Consider the following 16,791-nt stretch of genomic DNA (forward strand, 5'->3'; position numbering starts at 1 on the left):
ATGAGAATCTGTTCTCCTTGTAACAGGACACCATTGAAAGCATTGGCTACATTACCAAGGCTTTAACTGGAATGTCATATTTGAGAGACACCTGCATAGACTCAGGTATGACCAGACAGGTTTAAAGAACTAAGATTGACTTTATGCAGCCAATAAAACCCCTTGGAATTGTTGGCCTGATACCTTACTTATAGAGTTTTCAGGAGTCTTACCAGGTGAGCAAAGAATATCACTTCCTGGCAGGTGCAGAAACTTCAGGATATTTTGGGGACCTCAGGAAAAGAGAAATTCACCCACATCTACAGGTGTTGCAGGTGAGTCTGATGGCAAGTATTTGTCTGGGCTTCTGACCTTGGGAGGCTATTAAAAGTTCAATGTGAAATGCCTTATAAACATTTCGAGCAAAGCAGATTTTTAAAAACCTATATGGTCAATAAGTATTCTTGCTTTGTCTATGTAAATAAGTAGGACAAATATGTTAAAAAATTGACTTATTTTACAAATGAATTAGTTTTAATTTGGATATCTTCCACAGAAATGAGGGTGCTTTTAGGGAGGAAAAATTAAGTTTCAACAACACACCTTTTGTAGATGTTAGATTCTAGTTCTGATTAATTGTCTTTGAATGTTTGCCTATAAAACCAGGCTGGATCCTGAATTCTTCTGGTTTCCTCAAATGCCTGGCTATGACTCTCCAAATGAAGTTTTCCAATTTTCTCCCATTCTCTTGACTTGGAATCACTGAGAACTAAAACTGCCTCTTTTCCTGAAGCCCTGCAAACTGAAGCTAGACAACTTGAGGTAAACTTCAGAGAAATTTCTTCCTTCCTTCCTTCCCTTCCTTCCCTTCCTTCCCTCCTTCCTTCCTTCCTTCCTTCCTTCCTTCCTTCCTTCCTTCCTTCCTTTCTTTCTAATAAAATTTGTATTGTTTATTTATATTTGAGAGAGAGACAGAGATAGAGTGGCAGAGAGAAACAGAGACAGAATCTGAAGTAGGCTCCAGGCTCCAAACTGTAAGCACAGAGTCCCACACAGGGCTTGAGCCCATGAGCCGTGAGATCATGACCTGAGCTGAAGTCAGATGCTTAATTGACTGAGCCACCCAGGTGCCCCCAGAGAAATTTCTACAAGAGCTCATATATAGAGATGTTCTTCATGCCTGTTGTTCTATGGGCCACTCAAAAGGATGAATAATTATTTTACTGTTTCAAATTGTCCTCAAATTCCTCCAATAAACCCTAGTGGCTGCATTTTTCTTGTTAATATTATTGTACCTGATTTGATCATATTTCATTGAGGATTTAAACAATTAAACCTTAGAAGTGATATCCATGCATCATTTTCTTGTGTGTGCTCTTGATCAGGCTTGGGGAATGTATTTTTGTAATTAGCTGTGTTGATTTAAAGGAGCAGGACGGGAGAGAGGAGTAGACATGCTGAAGCAGCTCCAGTTCTTCCTGTCGGCTGTCCTGCTGCTTGCCTGTGTCTTCTTCTACCAGCTCAGCCTGAAGTCCAGCTGCCTCTTCTCTTGCCTTCCTCCCCCAAAGTTCCAGCAGGACCCGGAAACCATCCTGGGCCATGGGCGTGGCATTGTGTTCATTGAGACCTCAGAGAGAATGGAGCCAACGCCTCTGGTCTCTTGTGCCGTGGAATCTGCTGCCAAAATTTACCCTGAGAAGCCTGTGGCGTTCTTCATGAAGGGTCTCAACAACACCTCAAGGCTGCCCTCAAACTCCACTTACCCAGCCTTTTCCCTCCTCTCAGCCATGGACAATGTTTTCCTCTTCCCTTTGGATATGAAAAGGCTGTTTGAAGACACACCGTTGCTTTCATGGTACACTCACGTAAGTATTCAGAGAATCTTAGAATGTCAGCATTGGGAGGTACCACAGAAAATGAGCCCAATCTCCTCATCTCTTAAAAAAAATATGATTTATTGTCAAATTGGTTTCCATACAACACCCAGTACTCATCCCAACACCCTCATCTTATGGATAGATAAACTGAGCACAAAGACTCAGTGTCAGAGATGGGACTAGAACCCAGATCCTGGTCTTCTTTCTACAGTGTTGAATCCTGATTCAAATAAACAGGAGAGACTTCAGTTAGGTTTATCTCTAGCCTGGTGTCCTTTGCTTCCAGACTTACTTCTTAGGAACTAGGCTTCTTTTGAGACTATTCTGAATGAAATGAGTTTTGATAACTTTTATGGGATTATGTATAATCACTTATTTTTCACTTATTTAAACCCACCTATGTTAAACTTTTTTTTGCATCTGAGTGGGAAACAAGGTGATATTTAATTTGAAAATGATGTGAATAGAAAATTCGTGAAGAATCAAGTGGAGTGCTGCTATATGAGATTGGGTTATATTGAGATATGACCAAGAAACTCCTGGAGCTCTTGAGAATTTTGTAATCTTCATCTTAGTAACATAGTATAATAAGGCAATAACATTTCAATTAAACATTTCTCTCACAGAGGACCCACAATCAGATAATGCTTAAGGAAATTATAGTACAACCACTCAATGATTCTACTATGCAGGTTTAGCTGTGACATCTTATGAAGACTACAACTCAATATAGAATAAGTACACTTCCATTAGAATGTAATTGTAATTATTTTACCTATGTACCACCTCCCCCCAACCACATTGAAGAAAAAAGCCTGAAGAAAATACACAACACAAAGTAATCATAGGTGTTTTAGTGTGATTGGATGGGGAGTGCATTTAGTGATGAGAATATGTTAATTTTACAAATAAAATTATTTTAAAAACAAAAAAGTAATTTAAAAATCAGCATCAAAATACTACCATTTGCTTGTCATATAAAGTCCTTTCTAAGTTCTAATTGTGGGCTAGACCAAACGTCAGATGGTAAATACTTTGTCAAGGGGCCAGATGGTAAATAAACACTTAAGGCTTTTCAGGACAAAAGGCAATATTGAGGCCATTATGGCAGTACCTGTGTTAGTTTCCTATGGCTGCGGTAACAAATGGCCGCAAACTTGGTGACCTAAACCAACGGACATTTGTTCCCTTTTGGTGCTGGAGGCCAGAAGTGCCAAATTCATTTCACTGAGTGGATATCAAGGTGCTGGCAGGGCCACAGTTCCCAGGGAAGCTCTCCGAAAAAATCCTTCCAGTGGAGATCTGCACATGTCCTTTCCCTCTGTGTGTAGGACCTTTCCCTCTACATCTGTTTTTAAAGGATACTTGTGAAACTATTTAGGTCTCATAGCAGGACAACCCAGGATAATCTCTCCATCTCAAGATCCTTCCTGTAATCACGTCTGCAAAGGTACTTCTCAGATGAGGTAACATTTGCAGGTTCTGGGATTTAGGACCTGATGTCTTTGAGTGGCCATTATTCAGTCTACGACAGTATTATATATACAAAAAAGAAAACTCCTATCATGCCCTGCCTCATTCACCTGGGGACTGAGTGTGCTTCCCTGGGTGAGGACACATTTGAGCCTACTTACTATTAGCTGGAGACATTTTCTAGACTAAGCAACAGACGTGTGAGGCTATTGGCCAGTTTTACTTTTGGCACCAGATGACTTCCATAACCAGAGTGCCCATCTCTTCTCCTGAAGAGCCTGGAGGTCTCAAATAGAGACTTATCTGGAGGCGATGGAGCAGCTCCTCAGACTGAGATTTCACCGGCAGCTGCTGGCACAGGGGTCCCAACAAATCAGTGGCGACCAGAGCAGGCCACTGGGAAGCAGCAGGGGACGCCCCAGGCTGGGAAGGCAGGCTCTGGCAGCAAAGAGGGTCCCTGGAGGGGACACACTGGCTAGGTCCCTGTTGCTCTCAGGGCTAGCCTTCTAGAAGGTATTCCAGGAGGCCTAAACAAGAACGGCAATGTGTTTGCCTACTTTCCCCACAGCTAAGCCGGACCTACATTACCTAAACTGTGTTTTGCTCCTCACACAAATAAATCTCTGCTCAAATTGTTTTGGAAGATGCTGCATTCTATCCTTTAAAAAAATTTTCCCCTCACAGTCTAATCATGTACATGAACAGATTAAAGGCTCTGTAGTTCTGAACCAAAGAAATGTTAATTTGATTCAACCCAGAATTTTCCAAACGTATTTGAGCATGAATGCCTCTTTTGATAGGGCATAAATATTTTCTTGGAGCTGATGTTTCATAGAGCACAGTGGGGTCTTCTGAGCTGTACCTCAGTTTTACCAGGTTGAATTTTAGGAACAAGGTGGGTGGGGGGACACAGAGCCCTTAAGTGTCAGCCCCATCTGAGCCTGCAGGGTACTGCACCAGACTATGCATTTGCAATGATCACACCATGATGCCTTTGGGGTAATGTTCTGTAGCATGTTCTACCCCACTGGGGATGGCTCAATGTGCCATCACTTGCTGGTGTCTACTGGATTTGCTGCACTGATTTGGCAACTGTAGCCTTTGAAGATGCCTGGGGTTGAGTACTGTGGGGGTGGAAGGGGATGGGCAGCCAGAACCCTAACCCACTTCCTAGAGCTCACCCCTGTGGGAGCTTTTGTGTTTTAGGTTGATGTTAGTCCAATGCCCACAGAAAGGCAGGCTCCTTCCTCCTCTGGTTTTGTGTGGCTTTTGATATCCTATGTCTCTGGGCCTGTTCACTAGCAATCACCAAATTACCAAATGATCATTTTTACTTATTTTTACCAAAACCTTATTTCTTTTGAATAAGTAGATCTCTGGAGCCAGACTGGCTGGGTTCAAACCCAGCCTCTGCCTCTCTCACCTTGGACAAATTACTGAACTTCTTGTTTCTTTTAGCTTTTAACTTGAAAAAATGGGAATAATCATAATACCAGTCTTTGAGCATTTGTGTAGATTATAAAGAGATTGGAACAGTTTTTGATAAATTTTGCTATTATTATTTATGAAGTTTTCAGCAGTTGTATACAATTCTTGTGACGTTAACAACTTGTGTAAAGATTCCTGCAAACCATTAATTGACTTGCCTTCATTTGGCCTTACAGCAGAGATTTTTTTTTAATTAAAAAAATTTTTAGTGTTTTTTTTTTTTATTTTTTTAAAGAAAGAGAGAGACAAAGTGTGATTGGGGAAGGGATAGTGAGAGAATGGAGCACAGAATCTGAAGCAGGCTGTAGGCTCTGAGCTGTCAGCACAGAGCTGGATGTGGGGCTCCAACTCATGAACCATGAGCTCATGTATGCTTAACCAACTGAGCCAACCAGGCACCCCCTAGAGCAAAGTTTTAAAGAATGTTTACTTTGTTGGGACACTAGAGTGGCTCAGTTACTTAAGTGTCTGACTCCTGGTTTTGGCTAAGGTTATGATCTCATGGTTTGTGCCCACATTGGGCTCTGCCCTGACGGTACAGTGTGGAGCCTGTTTGGGATTCTCTCTCTCTCCCTCTCTCTATGCTCCTCGCCTATGCACACTCTCCCCCCACTCTCTAAATAAATAAATACACTTAAAAAAAAGAATGTTTATTTTGTCAAATGCCAATTATTTAAGTTCAATCTTTCTTTGCTTTTTATTTATTTCTTGGAGTGCCTGGGCACCTCATTTGGTTCAGTGTCTGACTCTAGCTCACATCATGATCTGATGGTTCATGGGTTCAAGTCCTGCATGACGCTCACTGCTGTCAGCATGGAGCACCCTTTGGATCCCCTGTTCCCCTCTCTCTCTGCCCCTCCCCCACTAACATTTTTTTCTCTGTCTCTCTCAAAAAAAAATTTAAAAACATAAAATTTTATGTATGTATGTATGTATGTATGTATTTAAGTAGGCTCTGTGCCCAGTGTGGAGCACAGTGCAGGGTTTGAAATCACAACCCTGAGATAAAGACTTGAGCTGAGATCACGTGTTGAGCTCTCCAGTTGTCCCTATGTTCAATCTTTTAATCAACATATTTCAATCCAGAAAAGTCTATTTCATTTTCTCTATTCAAAATTTTAGCATTCCATTTGGGAATGTTGCCATTTATAGCAATTAGTTTTTATTGCCATTTATTATGAATAGTTTCTATTCTTTTTAGAGTCATTTTCTGTTTTGCTCCTGTGTTAGCATTTGCAGTCATCCTTGACTCCTTTCCCTGCCCCCACATCCAATCCATCCACACCCTGCCCCATTTCATCTGAACCGTGTGCCTAGGATCTGACCATTTCAGCAGCCTTCCTAACTTGCCTCTGTGCTTCTGCCCTTGCCACCTCCCAAGGCTTGCCCCTGTCTGTTTTCCACAGAAAAGTCAGATCACACCACTCCTTTCTTCCAAACCCTCAAGTAATTTCAGTCTTCAAATAACTCCAGCCTACATGATCTACCCTCCCTCTCCATCCATCCCTCTCTGCTCTCATCTCCTACCCCTCTCCTTCACTGCCCTGCACTGGCCACACTCTCTTCTCTATTTCTGCACACAGCCAGGGTGTTCCTACCTCAGGGCCCTTGAGCTTGCTGAAACCCAAGGTAAGATAGTGCTCCACCCTGCCCCCTTCATGTCCTCCTTATCCAGCTTTTTTCCCCTTCACAGTCCCTATGACACCTGACATATTATATATTGATTTGTTTATTGTCTATCTCTTCCAGGTAGGGATTTTTGTCTGTCTGTCCCCTGCTATCTCCCTAGGAGTTATAACAGAGCTTGGCACATTGAAAGCAGGCCCTCAATGAATATTATTAAAGGAAATAATTAGTGAAAGAAGGTATGCATGCATTTTAAGATTCTTTTTACCAATTTCTCAAAAAGCATACATATTGATCTACTCTATAGTTTCCTAGTTTATTTTTTCTTTATTAGTTTTAGCATTTCTAGGACTCAAAAAATTCTTTCTTCACAGCTTCATATTTGTGGTTAAAGTACACTCTGCTGATAAGGGCTCATATGGTTTATTGTGAAATCCCTTCAGGGTTTCTTCTTTACCATTCCATCGCTTTAATTAAAAAACAAATTCATTAATTCTTTAAAAGCTGCTAAAGTCTTCGCACTGATACAGGTTGCTGTAAACTTTTCACTGAAAGGCAAACTTTTGAGTGGAGGTAAGTTTGGTCAATTTGCAAAATTAGGCTTTTGTAAGTAGATTTTTGAGAAGCCAGCTTGCTTCCTTCTGCTCAGCTACTGCGGGCTGGACTCTGGTTGTGACACCTTTCCATTTCCCCTGTTGCTGTGGCTGATTTGCACATGTTCCTGCAGATCAATGCCAGTGTGGAGAGCAACTGGCTCCACGTCAGTTCAGATGCGTCCCGCCTGGCCATCATTTGGAAATATGGCGGCATCTACATGGACACTGATGTCATCTCCATCCGGCCCATCCCTGAGGAGAACTTTCTGGCTGCACAATCTTCTCAGTACTCTAGTAACGGGGTGTTTGGATTCCTCCCCCACCACCCCTTCCTGTGGGGGTGCATGGAAAACTTTGTTGAACACTACAATTCAGCCATCTGGGGCAACCAGGGTCCCAGTTTGATGACGAGGATGTTGAGACTGTGGTGCAAACTCAGAGACTTCCAGGAGGTGAGTGATTTCCGGTGTTTGAACCTGTCCTTCCTACACCCCCAGCGATTTTACCCCATCTCCTATCCAGAGTGGAGGCGCTACTATGAAGTCTGGGACAAAGACCTGAGCTTCAATAACTCCTATGCCCTGCATCTGTGGAACTACATGAACAATGAAGGAAGGTCTGTGGTTAGAGGGAGCAACACGCTGGTGGAAAATCTCTGCCGTAAGCACTGTCCCAGGACTTACAGGGACCTGATTCAGAGCCCAGAGGGCTCGGTGACTGGGGAGATGGGTCCAGGTAACAAATAGAGCCAACACTGGGTTGTTGCCACGTCATAGTACTGGAAGCTTCCTGGAGTGCCAGCTTGCAGTTCGTGTCCACGTTCCCCAGGGGTGTGGAGGCGTGCCCAAGTGTCAGTTAGGGGTAGCTTTCTCTGTGTTTAATAGAAAAATCCCAAAGACCATTGGTGTATAAAATACAGAAGTTTATTTCTCTCTCATTTAAAAGAAGTCTGAAGGCAGATGATTCACAGGGCTTGTGGTCACTCTAGTCATCAGGTACCCAGGTTTCTTGCACATTTCTGTTTGCCATCCTTAGTCCCTGGTCTATATGACTGCTTGACTTCCAGCCCATTATGTCTGCATTTCAGGCAGTAGGATGAAGGAAGGTGGAAGGTACACCTCCTTTATTTAATGAAGACTTCCTACAAGTGCTGTGTAACACTTTCCTTTACATCTCACTTGCCAGAATGTAGCTGCAAGAGACGCTGTACAATTTAAGGAGGAAGAGAAGAAAATGGGTGTTAGGAGAGGGAGCGAACAGTTTTTCTACCCATTAAATTTTCTTCTGTAAGAGTAATTTCAGGACAGAATGGACTAGGGAAAAGGAGTCTTGATTTCTGATCCTGACCTTGATGTTCATTAATTCATTCAGTCAATGAGTATTAACCAAGCCCCTTCTGTGTGCCAAGCACTGATTTTAGGTGCTGAAAATACAGCTAGATCAAGCAGACAAGGTTTCTTCCTAATCAGTTTGGGCTTCAGCAGCAAAGTACCACAGACTGAGTAGTTTAGAAACAACAGAAATGTATTTTTCGCAGTTGTGGAGGCTGTTAGTCCAAGATTAGGGGGCCAGCATACTCAGGTTCTGGTGAGGACCCTCTTCCAGTGGCAGAGGGCACTTTTCTTGTTGAGTCTGTATATAGGCAAAAGGGTAAAGGGAGCTCTGTGGGGTCGTTTTTATAGAGGAACTAATCCCACTCATAAGAGCTTCACCCTGGTGACCTAATTACCTCCCAAAGGCCCCACCTTCTAATATCATCACATTGAGGGTTAGTATTTCAACATATGAATTTTTAAAAGTTTGCTAAAACTTAAAGAGGAGCAGAGAGAGAGGGAGACACAGAATCTGAAGCAGGCTCCAGGCTCTGAGTTGTCAGCACAGAGCCCGACGTGGGGTCTGAAACCACAAACCGCAAGATCATTACCTGAGCCGAAGTTGAACACTTAACTGACTGAGCCAGGTGCCCCTCAACTTATGAATTTTGGGGGGACATGAACATTCAGTCCACAGTAGGGCTCTGGTACTTACATCCTAATGATGGCCACATACCCCTCTGATAGCCCCTGCCCTCCCCAGGGTGTCTGCTGTTCCTGCCTTACCTCATTTGGCTCATAAAAGCAAATTACAAATTCCAGTTTTAACAAACCACTTCCTCTTTCACAGTCACGTAGAAAGCTGCCTTCTTTTTTCCAGGATGTATGAGAATCAATATTTCTTCTACAAATACTCATTAACCAAGATTTTCTAGAACTTTCCTTTTGGTAGTTTGCTCTATAAGAAAATAATTACATATTTTCCAAAAATAAAAATATGATTTTTCAAACTATATTCTCCCCATCTCCTTTCATTCTGCTATTTCCCCCTTTGAGAATCACTGTTGTGATAGTCTTATTTTTTATAGTCTTATTTTTTAAATTTATTTATTTTTTTTTTATTTTAGAGAGAGAGAGAGAGCACAAGCAAGCAGGGGAGAGGGAGAGAGGGAGAGAGAGACAGAGTCCTAAGCAGGACTTGGGACTTGATCCCACAATCCTGGGATCTGACCTGAGCCAAAAGCAAGAGTCAGACACTCAACTGAGTAAGCCACCCAGGTGCCCTCTGACAATCTTATTTAAAAAATGCTCACAAGTCTTGTCTGTACCCTAGCTTTATTTATTCCCAGCTACTTGCTCTGGATTCTTGGATATCTGACACCCTGGTCAGACTATGAGGCCTCCTGGTCCTCCTCACAGCTGCCCTCTGACTTGTGTCCCCAGAACCCCAATGATTTTCAGCTCTCCTGCCTGTCTCCACAGTTGAGGGCCAGTTACCTCAGGGAGGAGGGCCACACACATTGGATCATGTTTCCACATCTGGAGAATACATGATATATTTTTTTAATGTTTTTTATTTATTTTTGAGAGACACAAAGCAGGGGTGGGTCAGAGAGAGAGGGAGACACAGAATCCAAAGACAGGCTCCTGGCTCTTAGCTGGCTGTCAGCACAGAGACCAATGTGGGGCCCAAACCCATGAGCCATGAGATCATGACCTGAGCCAAAGTCGGGCGCTTAACTGAGCCACCCAGGCACCCCCGGAGAATACATGATAAATGGTTCTCCAACTAACATTCCCAAGGGTTTTGAAGGGTTTGGTGAGGAAAAGTTTTAATATTTAAAAAACATATGAGTTGTTTCATGATAGGACCAAATAGGTCAATCTGAATGTCACATGTCTTTATGCTGGGCTATGATGATATGAAGTCACTGTGTTAATGTTGATAATTTGATGTTTGTAGGGAGATTTACCTGACAAAGTGCCTTAGGTTAATAAAATGTGAGAAAGAAATTAATAATACATTGCTTAATGAATGTAGTTCGCTTAGTAGAAAAGGATACTTCAAGACATGGCAGTGAGGGGGAGGATTGGGCAAAGTGATAAAAGTCTTGAGTGGTAAGAAGTGTGGGATTTCTGGGGCTCCAGATGGCCCTAGACTCCTTCTGGCCTTCTACGAGTCTGGGCCACACGTTTATGTCATGATATACTTTGAAAATAAGCCATGCTGGTATTTTCTCTATATTAATTTTTTTTTTTCAAATCCCACATTCAGAATTTCAAACAACAAGATTGTATGGAGTCAAGTGTCAAAGGGCCTCTTGCACCACTGTCAGGTTTGGTATGCGTTGCTCACCTTTTCTCTGCATGGATAGCATGCTAGTGGTAGGAAGCCTTGGCCACCAGCCTTCCAAGTATTTCCAGTTCCTCCTTGTCTGCCTTACTCTTCCCTCCAGAGCCCCTACAACACAGCAATTAAAGGGTTAAGACTGGCCCCAGAAGGCTGTCTAGTTTCCAGCTCTAGGGTTAGTGCCTGTGCAAGTCAGGTAGTTAAATATTTTGAATATCACCCCTGAATTTCTCATATGAATAGTTTTTTTTAAAAACATAAATGGAATTGTATAGCACACAGTATTCTGTCAGTTGTTCTTCACATCATCGGTATGTATCCTGGATGCCTTTTCATTAGCATACTGTGTTCTTCATAATGGCTTCAGAGTGCTTCAATTTAGGACATCTCATAATCTATTTAATGAATAACTGGTGGATATTTAAGTTGATTCTAATTTTAATGGTGCATGTAATGCTGTTGCAAAAGGCCTAATTGCTGCACTTCTAAGGATTTTACATTTTGATGTGGTGCCAATTCAAAGGCTGTTTGAAATTGCTCGTTTTCCCATCTTTCACCAATGCGAAAAATCTATTTAATTTTGACTATACCATAGTTTTAAAAATGTATTTAATTGTCATATTAATTTTGGTGAGGTTTAGTGTTTCACATGCTTAATAATATATATTTTCTTATTCTGTGAATTGTCAAATATCTTTTGTCCACTTTCCTATTGGGTTGTTTTTCTATTTCTTATTTAAAAATTTTTTAAAATCTTTATTTATTTGTTTCTTTATTTAATGTTTCTTTATTTTTGAAAAAGAGAGAGACAGAGTTCGAGTGGGAGAGGGGCTGAGAGAGAGGGAGACACAGAATCCAAAGTAGGCTCCAGGCTCTGTGCAACACAGGGCTCCAACCCATGAACTGTGAGGTCATGACCTGAGCTGAAGTTGGATGCTTAACCAATTGAGCCACCCAGGTGCCCTAATCTTTATTTATTTTTGAGAGGGAGAGAGACAGAGTGCAAGTGGGGGAGGAGCAGAGAGACAGGGAGACACAGAATCTGAAGCAGGCTCCAGGCTCTAAGCTGTCAGAACAGGGCACCATGTGGGGCTTGAACCCTTGAACTATGAGATCATGATCTGAGCTGAAGTCAGATGCTTAACCTACTGAGCCACCCAGGAGCCCCTTTCTATTTCTTATTGATTTATAACCACCCTTTGTATATTAAGGACACAAACATTTAATTATTTTAGTGTAATTTTTTTCAGTTTATCCCAGCTCACCATACCTTGAATCTATTTTTAGACTCAGAGAGTGGGTCCTGGTTAGGCTGACCCTGCATTTTTCATTTTGTAGAAGGGAGCAGTTTTTTCCTGAAAAAGGAGATCTCTTTTGTAAGTGCATCTGTGTCTTTTAAAGTGATTTTTTTTTTCAGGGAATGCACTAGAATATAGGTCATGCCTATATGGTCCGCCCTCAGCTCCAGCCAGTTCTTGACATGTCAGAGTGCAGGTCGCTTTTGCCAGATCCTCAGAGTTTTCAAGAGAAATCAGCAAACCAGATTTTTATGTAAAATCTCCCTTTGACTATAAACCAGTCTATCCACCCATCAACACTGTGAAAACTCAACAATATACTTTTGACCTATAATTGCCTCAGTTACCATTTGCAGCCAGCATCCTGGCATTGGGAGACCTGTCCCATAAACCTCAGATGCCCTCTGGAGGCTAGAGCTGGGTCTGGAGCTGGCTTCTGAGCTGTGATGCCAACAGTTGACAGCAGAGAGCACTCCTATTGTGGGCTGCCTGGGGTCTAAAGTCCACCTTCAGTCAGCAGTCTGTACCACTGTGTCCTGTCACAGCGCTAAGGGTAGGAAGGAGACCAGTTGTGATGTTATCTCTGCTGAGTCAGGCTGGCCTGAGGAAGGGGTGAGAGGCTATGGGGTCAGATAAGAACCGTAGGCATTCAGATCCCACCCTCTTTGTATTCTTCAGAACCTAGAATAGAGCACATAGGAGGCACTTAATATCTCTTGGCTATATTGAATATTGGAATGTGGCCCAGTAGAGGAACGATGTGAAGGTTCCATGCATGGGAAGTCTCGGTCAGCTGACAAGGTAGACGAGGCTGTATGTCAAGTTCACTTTCTCAGGACAACCCTGCAAAGGAGGGTACCTCATTTACCCAAAGGGGAATTGAGGCTGGTGTAAATGATATATACAAATACAGGTGGAGGCCGCCAGAGCTACTTTCTCATACTTCAGGGATACAGTGGGAAGAGAACTGAGAAACAAATTCTCCAAGCCCCCACAGGCTTCACACTTGTTTGAACTCTAGAAGGCACATCACTGACTGCCAGGCCCCAGACCAAGCCTAGAGATGGTTTAGTTAATTGATTCTCATAATGACCCTGCGAGACAGAGCTTATTTTTCCCATTTTACAGAAGGGTTAAGTGACTTTCCCAGGGTTACATAGTGTGGGAATGTGGAAATGTAAATGCATCTTTTAAAATGTTTAATTCCAGGATAGTTAACACACAATATTATATTAGTTTCAGGTGTACAATACAGTGATCCAACAATTCCATACATCACCCAGTGCTCATCACAAGGGTCCCATTAGCCATTTCACCCATCGCTCAGCCCCCTCCTCTCTTGTAACCATCGGTTTATTCTCTATAGTTAACAGTTTCTTGGTTTGCCTCTCTTTCTCTCTTTTCCTTTGCTCATTTGTTTTGTTTCTCATTTTTTATAGGGTGTCCTATGTTTAGTTTTTTAATGTTTCTTTCTTTTTTTGAGAGAAAGAGAGAGAATGAGCAGGAGGAGGGGCAGAGAGAGTAGGGAGAGAGGATCCAAAGCAGGCTCCATGTTGACAGCAGCAAGCCCAATGTGGAGATCAAACTTATGAACCATGAGATCATGACCTGAGCCTAAGTTAGAAGCATGATGCTTAACCAACTGAGCCACACAGGCACCCCAGCTTATTTTGTTTCTTAAATTCCACATATGAGTGAAATCATATGGTATTTGTCTTTCTCTTACTGACTTATTTTGCTTGGCATTATACTCTCTAGCTCCATCCATGTTGTTGCAAATAGGTTGCAAATAGCAAGATTTCATTCTTTTCTATGGCTGAGTAATATTCCATTGTGTGTGTGTGTGTTGTATGTGTGTCTACCACCTCTTCTTTATCCATTCATCTATTGTTGGCATTTGGGCTGCTTCTTTAATTTGGCTATTGTAAATAATGCTGCAATAAACACAGAGGTGCATAAATCCCTTTGAACTAGTGTTTTTGTGTTTTTTTGGTAAACACCCAGTAGTGTGATTGCTGGATCATAGGGTAGTTCTATTTTTAACTTTTTGAGGAAGCTCCATACATTTTTCAGAGTCGCTGCACCAGTTTGCCTTCCCACCAATAGTGCACAAGAGTTCCTTTTTCTCCACATCTTCACCAACACTTATTGTTTCTTGTGTTTGATTTTAGACATTTGGACAGGTGTGCAATGGTATCTCATTGTAGTTTTGATTTGCATTTCCCTTATGTTAAGCGACCTTGAGCATCTTTTCACGTGTCTGTTGGCCATCTGTATGTCTTCTTTGGAGAAATGTCTGTTGATGTTTTCTGCCCATTTTTTAAAAAGAATTATTATGCCGCCTGTTGGTTTTTATATTTTTATTATTTAAAATTTTTTAAATACTTATTTTTGAGAGAGAGAGACAATGTGGGCAAGAGGAAGAGAGAGAGGGAGACAGAGGATCTTTTTTTTATATAAATTTTTTTAACGTTTATTCATTTTTGAGAGACAGAGACAGAGCAAGAGTAGGGGAGGGGCAGAGAGAGTGAAAGAGACACAGAATCTGAAGCAGGCTCCGGGCCCTGAGCTGTCAGCACAGAGCTTGACACGGGGCTCGAACCCATGAACCATGAGTTCATGACCTGACCTAAAGTCAGACGCTTAACCGACTGAGCCACCCAGGCACCCCAGGGGGGACAGAGGATCTAAAGCAGGCTTTGCACTGGCAGCAGAGAGCTGGATGCAGGGCTTGAACTCATGAATTGTGAGATCATGACCTGAGTCAAAGTTGAACATTCAACCAACTGAGCCACCCAGGTATCACCTGCCCATTTTTTTAAAAATTTTTTAATTTATTTCTAGGAGAGAGACAGAGAGAGAGACAGCGTGAGCAGGGGAGGGTCAGAGAGAGAGGGAGTCACAGACTCCGAAATAGGCTCCAGGCTCTGAGCTGGCAGTCAGCACAGAGCCCGACGCGGGGCTCGAACCCATGAACCGCGAGATCATGACCTAAGCGAAAGTCGGATGCTTAACCGACTAAGCCACCCAGGCTCCCCTCGCCTGCCCATTTTTTAATTGGATGATTTGTTTGTATGTGTGTTGAGGTTTATCAGTTCTTTATATATTTGGTTACTAACCCTTTATTGGATATGTCATTTGCAAATATTTTCTACTTGGTAGATTGCCTTTTAGTTTTGTTTATTGTTTCTCTCACTGTGAAGGCTTTTATTTTGATGCAGTCCCAATAGTTTATTTTTTCAATTGTTTCCCTTTTCATAGTAGACATATCTAGAAAAAATGCTGCTGCTACAGCTGATGTCAGAGAAGTTATTGCCTGTGCTCTCTTCTAGGATGTTAATGTGTCTTTGACTCTAAAGCCCAGACGCAATTCTCTCCCCTAGTAGGTGGCAGGAATTCCTGGAGTGAAAAGTGTGCCCTGGCCAGGAGGGAGAGGAGGAACAAGATTCCCCATCAAACTAGATGATTTACAGACATCCCTACTTGGTCTTGGTCCTGGCCAGCCAGTTTCTTGTTTGTTTTTTTTTACATTTAAAAAATTGTGGTTAAAAAAATACACACACACACACACACACACACACCATAAAATCTACCATTTTAACCATTTTCAAATGTACAATTCAGTGGCATTAAGTACATTCAACCAACACCGCTATCCACCTCTAGAACTTTTCCATCGTCCCAGACTGAAACTCTGTACCCATTAAACAACAAGTCTCTATTCCCTACAACCCTAGTCCCAGCCCCTGCTAACCACTATTCTATTCTGCATATCTCTATGAATTTGATTATTCTAGTTACCTTATATAAACGAAATCATAACATTTCTGCTTTTGTGTCTGGTTTATTTCACCTAGCATATTGCCAAGGTTCATTCATAACGGGGCGTGTAATAGTACTTCATTATGTTTTAAGACTGAATAATAGTTCATTGCACGTATGTACTACATTTTGTTTATCCATTTATATGTTAATGGACACTTCAGTTGTTTACACCTTTTGGAACTGTGAATAATGCTGTTATGAACAAGAGTGTACAAATACCTGTTTTAGTCCCTGTTTTAATTCTTTTGAGTATACACCCAGAAATTAAATTGATCAATCATAAGGTAATTTTATTTTCAATTCTTTGGGAATCGCCATTCTCTTTTTCACAGCAGCAGTACCATTTTATATTCCCATCAGTAACGAAAGGCGGGGAGGTGGGAGGTCCAATTTCTCACATCCTTGCCAACACTTGTTCCCATACACTTTTGCAGATTGAGACTGGAGCGAGAGGAAGGCCTTTAAAAAAATCCCAGAAATCTGAGTCTCAGTAAAGCAAAGACTGGCTAGGGATCCGGGACCATATCAGGGGAGAAAGAGTTCTTGGGTCCTGCGTTTCAGAGGCGGATCCATAGGACAAGCTAGAAGGTTGGGGGTTGGGGGTGAGAAGGTTGGGGGTTGCTCGCCATACGGACTAGCTCTGCAACTGCTCCAGCTTTCCAGCTGACCAGCCTTTCTCGGTGGTGGGTGGGTGGGTGTGTGTGTGTGTGTGCGCGCGCGCAGACTAGAGCACATCCAGCCTCCCTGGGCTCCACGCGGACACCCTCTCAGTAAGGCCTGGGAGCCTTTCTCTAGGATCCCGGATTTTCCAAACGGATTAAACGTGGCATTCCCTCCTTCCCTCCTCGGTAGCAACCTAAAAATAGCTCGTCCGGTGGGGGGGAGGGGAACGGGAGAGGCTCCACCCCTGTCTGGGTTGGGTGGGGAGGACGTCCCGGGAGCTCAAGGTGTCGGGAGACCCGGGGG

The 16,791-nt window shown here is 42.5% G+C and overlaps 1 protein-coding gene across 1 annotated transcript; it reads left to right on the forward strand.

The window, feature by feature from the left end:
* The first annotated feature begins 1,433 nt into the window (after window positions 1–1,433).
* A4GNT (alpha-1,4-N-acetylglucosaminyltransferase) lies at window positions 1,434–7,785 on the forward strand. The gene is made up of 2 exons (XM_039220213.1): window positions 1,434–1,844; window positions 7,171–7,785. The coding sequence occupies exons 1-2, from the start codon at window positions 1,434–1,436 to the stop codon at window positions 7,783–7,785; spliced, it is 1,026 nt and encodes a 341-aa protein (XP_039076144.1).
* Window positions 7,786–16,791: the final 9,006 nt, after the last annotated feature.

Source organism: Hyaena hyaena, unplaced genomic scaffold (assembly GCF_003009895.1).
Source record: "Hyaena hyaena isolate Hyena2069 unplaced genomic scaffold, ASM300989v1 scaffold_870, whole genome shotgun sequence".
Classification (NCBI taxonomy): domain Eukaryota; kingdom Metazoa; phylum Chordata; class Mammalia; order Carnivora; family Hyaenidae; genus Hyaena; species Hyaena hyaena.